Source organism: Conger conger, chromosome 1, assembly GCF_963514075.1.
Source record: "Conger conger chromosome 1, fConCon1.1, whole genome shotgun sequence".
In the NCBI taxonomy this organism is placed as follows: Eukaryota; Metazoa; Chordata; class Actinopteri; order Anguilliformes; family Congridae; genus Conger; species Conger conger.
The window spans coordinates 62001245-62007338 of NC_083760.1; the positions used below are offsets into that span (position 1 = coordinate 62001245).

Consider the following 6094-nt stretch of genomic DNA (forward strand, 5'->3'; position numbering starts at 1 on the left):
AGCTTCTACATTTCGGGTCTCTGACACTTTGGAAGGCAGGAGCATGTGCTGGGTTTTAATCATCACATTTGTCTCAAGTGTGTTTGTGCATGTGTGTGTGTGTTTCTGTGTATGTTAGAATGGAGGATGCTCAAACTGTCCTGAACATAAAGATGAGGGACTGGAGTTCAGCCAGATATCTTTCTGGAGTCTGGTTGAGTTGGCAGAGACTTCCAGCCACTTTGCTCTTCTGTTTTTGGCCTGGTATTCGCATATTCATAAGCCACCTCCTGCGGTGGCACATTCCGAGATGGCTGTTTTTATCCTTCTATATCTGGTCCAGCCTCTGTTAGAGTAAACACTGTGTGTAAATGCACTCATTCCCCAGTCATTAATTTGCAGGGTGCGATTAATAACAGCTCATCAGTCAGGATGACACCACTGCAGCCCAATCAGAATCCTGTCTCTACTGTTACAGCTGAGCAGTGCCTGTCCCATAAGACTCTGCTGTCAGTGGAAATGATGTACACACATGTACACACGCACATGTACACGCACACACATGCATGGAATTTCATGCTGTGTTCTTCACGGACTGTAAAACTAACGGCCTCTTTCTTCCTGACCTTTCCAGACGCCGCTGGGAGCGAGTCTGTGAAGGAGCCTGAGAAGGAGCTTGGTCAGGAATCCGCAAAGCCATCCTTAAAAGCAAAGGAGCCTGCAAAGGACCCTACAAAGGATTCTGGGAAGGAGTCGACGAAGGAGGCTGGGAAGGCAGCAAGTGAACCTGGGAAGGAGCCCGGGACGGACCCTGAGAAGGCCGCAGTGAAGGTGGTGAAGAAGACCTCGGAGAAGCTGAGAGAGAAGAAGAAAGAGGCGGAGGCTGCAGACGGCTAGCGGTCCTCCAGAGCAAAGCCATGCCAGACCCTGACAATGTCCTCCAGCGTGAGAGCCTGCGCTCCCCAGGCCAGGCCTGGGGGGGGGCCCACAGCGCCCCTGCTGGAGGGAGGCTCCAACACAGCACTGCTAACACTAAATGTTCTTGCAGTGTTACTGGAATATTTGCCACTACAGGGCAGCAACATTGTGAGAACATTTTGTGTTAGCTGAGGTTTGATTGTGCTGCTAAATGAATATTGCATATTTGGCATAGTCTCTCCTTTTGTTATTTGTATGGGAGGTTGTATCTTTAGGTTTATATTTCTTTGAGATGTGTTCCTGAACTGAAGTAAGACAAATAGGTATGCAGTTTAAGATAACAGAAATTATTTTTCTGTTACTTAGTTGTCTAAGAATAACTGTTGAACTTCTATAAAGTTAGATTCGATCCAGTAATTGACTGCCCTGATTTTTTTCAAGGAGCAGACAATTGCCTGAAAAAGTTGACTAAGCAATTTTGTATTGATGCAAAATAACTTTAATTACTAGATTTAATTGAAATAATCCTTCTGAGCTTTTTAATTGTAGAGATATCAGTATTTCATTAAAAGCGCAATGTGACATCATTGATTCTGCTGGGGTAGAAATGCCCAAGACCAGGGTTGGCAAACACTTATAAGAATCAAGAACATACAAAAGGGAGACATAGGTTCTCCCTCTCACTGTGATTAAACACTGACCACTGCGAATTAGTGACCCAGCTCATTCCATTCCACTCTACTCCACTAAACTACACTACCCACATGCCAGTGTAGTCCATTCACTCCTCTAGATGCCTCTGCAGCCCCAACCCACTCCACTCCACTGTACTCCACTGAACTACACTACCCACGTATCCTTCACTTTTCTAGATGCCTCTCCATTTGATCTACTCCACTATCTTTCCCATTGTGCTGTATTATTTTTATCTGTCGCTCCTCTGTTCCATTTGTTGTTTTCCACGTCTGCTAGTCGTCACAGGACATTTGCATACTTTTATGTATGAGCTGCCGACTATTAATTATAGTGTACTTCTGACCCGGTGTGAATTAAGTGTGCTGTAATTGCATAGCTGTTGCCAGCGTCTCTTGTGAACTTGCCGGGCGCATTGACGACAAGAGTTTGTGCTTTTGTCCTTAATCAGCATTCTCTCAGGTAACTGCCATCATGCAGTCTATTGTGTGTTATCTCACTGCTGGAGGAGTCCATTTGTCATTGTGATGTGGGTGGAGGGTGTGGCTTTTAGGCAGTTTACACAGTGCTGAACAGGGCCATTCCACTGGCAGCACCCCTCTCCTCTCCAATGTGCTTCTCTCAGGTCTTCACCTCTCAGCACCCTGAGCTCTCTGCCTGTTTCTCACTGATTCATGTGATTAATGAATCTCCTGGACACCGCTGGTCTTCGATGCGCACTGACCTGCATGTATCGCACACATATGCACGCTCATCAATAAGCAGCTGTGTCTGAAACGCATGTAACCATAGCCTCATACATACACATATGAGAGTGATCATGCCTAGGCACTTAAAAGCTGTCCGTTTGGCAGTTGTGCACAGCTCAACATGCACACACACACACACACACACACACACACACACTCACTCTCACACTGCTCAATACACACTGTTTCAGACGTTCTCACTGCTCGGCACATGCACACAGATACACACAGACACACGTTGTTTCAGACAGACAATCACACTGTGCAACACACACACACACGCATTTAAACACACAGATGCTCTGTCACATTCAAAGCCCACATGTGCTCTATAGGACCGCTGACCCACCCCAGGGCTGTTCTGATTGGTGGGCTTTGACGCAGGCTGACTGACAGGGGTTTTCTGGTGTGCAGCCTGCGGATGCACCGGGCCGCTGGTGGGTTCTGTCAGTGGCTTGTCACAGAGCCCTGGAATCTGAGGCTGGGATTCAGGCACAAAACCGCCCCCCTCCCACCGTCCACCTCCAGCGCTACACCGCGGGGTTTATTTTAGATCCGCGCCCGTCTCGCGGCCAAACCCACAGCCTCCCGCTCCATAATCCGTCTCTTCTGCTCGCCACTCCCCCGCCTACGCTCCGGTGTGCTGACGTCCGCACCCCCTCACCCCCCCCCGGCCCGATCCCGCTCGCCCCCTCACGTGTGGCACCCCACCAACTGTGCCACAGCTAAGAATAACATCCCCTGTCTGCCGTCTACTCCCACTGCCTGCCTCCGCACGGTGCCCCCCTTTCCCTGCTCCCTGCGTTCAGGAAGCGGGGACATGTTTGGCACTGCCACCCCTGGGTCCCAAAGGTTGGCGGTAGGGGTGGGTTCGGAACACCAAAACGCAATGCCACAACTTACAAGGCACCGTATTGTATTGCCCTCTAGTCAAAGTGGAAACCGTTAACCCACCCCCAACACTGCCCTGCCCCACAATGACCCCGAGGTGTCCCTATCCCCTGTGTTGTGGGTGTAGGTGAAGGGGGTCTGTCCGTAGCACCCTCTCCAAGCGGATTTGCTTATCAGGCTGGGATTTGCTGGCCACGTACACACACACTTCAGGTCGGAGACAGTCAGGGGGCTTCAGCGAGAGGTTCCTGTGGCTTAGTCTGCAGACGGGGGAGCAGCGAGGCCCCCCTCCACAACAGCGGCAGGAGACGCCCTGCTGCAGTAGCTTAGTTTAGCGTGTATTATTCACGCACACAACACCTGCTGGTCCTCTTCAAACGAAAAGCAGGCGGAGAGAGAGAGAAAGAAAGGGAAAAGCAGGCGGAGAGAGAGAGAAAGAGAAGGCTTGCCGTGCTCGGCCACACACTCTAAATAGACGAGGCACATTTATCGATGTCAGTCATCTTTCAGCCCGGCAGCACCAAGGAAGGCCTGTGCCAGTTCGAGAGACTTTGAGAGGCTCTCCGGTGTGTGTTTGTGTATCTGTTCACATCTGTTGAATAAACATTTGTGACTTCATTTTTTGCATCTTCAGCGGGGAAGGTGTTTGTTAGATAAGGTTTTTGTGGCTGGTCTGTTGTCCCAGGCACCTGCTACAGTACGTTTCACAACTCTTCAAAAGAAAAAAATCCACATTTGTAGGTTTTTTTTTCTGTTGTTTTCCATACACTTTATTGTTTGACTTTCAGCTCTTTATGTCCCTACATTGTACATGAGGCCGTTCAGCAGGGCAGTGATCTCTGAGCAACAGCCTCCATTCTGCACTCATGGGTTTTTTCAGTGAAGCACATTAGAGGCATTCAATCTAGTTTACCCGTAAAGGCTGCAGAGCAGTTATACTTTAATCTGTTGCTGTATTTTTATGTTTCATTTGCCAGTTTTAGTTGGTCAGCTTTGTTGGACATAAATCCATAACAGCACCCAAACAGAATCTGTGTTATTGCCATTAGTTTTATTTTTGTCTTTTTTTTTTAATATATATAGATCCTATTCAAAGCGTATGGTTGTTTTCCATGTTTACAGACACCGTACATTTCATATATAAGATGGGACCAACTGTTCTTTAGTGTAAACCCCCCCCAAAAGAACCATTGTAACACTGTGCCACAAAGTTTTGGGACAAAGGATTGTTAAAAATAAAATCTTTGGATTAGATTTAAGAAAAAAAAATGTGAGTCTTTTTCTTCTCTCTCTCTCTCTCTCTCTCCTTTATCTCTCCTCTCTCTCACTCTCATTTCCAGTGAGATGTGGTGGATTTCCTATGTCCTCGCAAATGGAGCATGGTCATTGCTTTATGTGACTCAAGGCTCAGGGCCACGGTCAAAATGAATACATCTCCCAGTCACTCACTGAACAGCTTAAGGGTGGACACCATGGTAGCCAACTGCTGGCACCAACCCTCCAGCCCTGCAGGGGTCAAAGGTCAGCCTCAGTTCAATGTAAGTGAGGAACAGTTGGCCCTTGAAGAACTTGACGGCAGCTTGCTAGGTGATGTAACAGCTGAGGTCCTATTGCAAAGAGGGGACTGCTTATCTGTCTTTGACTGGCTGGACATCTGGTTTACGGACTATCAAGGCCAGTAATATACAAAACTGACAGTATAGCCATGTGTGCAGCAGTATGATTGGTTAATAATGTTGACCATTGTGTTTCAGTATTGTAAAATCTAAATTTAATACTGAGGGAGGATGAAAGTACATTGACTGGATTCTGGTGAGAGTCAAACTAGACGTGTTATTGTCGCCAGTGCGCCTGAGGAAATCGTACTCTTTGGTGCCATCTAGTGACGGGTGTAACCGCGACTGATCAGTTTTAAATCAATGCTTGGTACCAACTTCCATCGCCGGGTGGCTCAGCGCAGTGCCCAAATGCAAGGCGTTTGCAATATGTGGCGACGTTTCCTAAATTAAAAAGCGTTGTAATGTTTGTTTTGTTGGCAATTAAATATAGACATGGGTGGTCCGATTCATTGCTGCTTTGAAGACACTCATTTATTTTCCACACTGTGACTCGAATGATGGAATGAAAAGTTTCAATGACAGCGAAACAATTGATATTGGAAAACACGTGTAATGTAAAGCGAGAGTATATTCGATAATCAATACAATTTGAAATAAATACTTTCTTTATTAACTTTGAGATGTCAACATTTTCCCACACGTCTTTACTGAAGAGGCTTTTTATCTACTTGCAATCTTTTAGATATAAAAATTTCAATTGCAGAAAATTAACAGATTTACAGAAAATGCTATGAATCAATAAATCATCCGACACTAATTCTATATTTTTGCTCTGCGCTCAACTTGGTCTTTACAAAGCGAAGCTGCAAGTGGAAATACTTAGTTGCCGTCATCAAAAAGAATACGATTAAGTCTTTTAACACTAGAGGACAAGGGGACTAAAATGTTTGAGTGTCGTTCTTACGCAGCCTGCTGCCGGTTTAATTTTGTTTCTCCCCAATTATCGCGTTTAACAGCCAGAGATTTACAGTAACTGCACGTGAAGTAGCCTACGTGTTTTGTATTCAGAGTTGTTAGTAGTGAAACAAGATACTACAGCATTAGGTAGGTGGATCTCCCTCGGAGGTATGTGTGTCTCGTTGCGCGGATGGTTTCATTACAAACGAGCGGTGGACAGCTGGGAACTGTGGGTCAGGTTGATCGCCAAATGAGCTGGATTATTAATCTCGCGGCAAGCATTTAAATATTGAGGGGCCGATCTCTTCGTGGAAGGAGGAGGTCTCCCCTGTGGGATCGCTTAACTGG

At 46.6% G+C, this 6094-nt stretch overlaps 1 protein-coding gene across 1 annotated transcript in view; it reads left to right on the forward strand.

Moving 5' to 3' along the window:
* The window catches only part of bbs9 (Bardet-Biedl syndrome 9), a 161613-nt gene extending 159953 nt beyond the window's left edge, over positions 1-1660 (forward strand). The window contains exon 22 of the mRNA XM_061260000.1: positions 614-1660. Within this exon, the coding sequence (XP_061115984.1) occupies positions 614-876 (263 nt within the window). The 3' untranslated portion in view covers positions 877-1660. The remainder of the gene's footprint in view (positions 1-613) is intronic.
* Positions 1661-6094: the final 4434 nt, after the last annotated feature.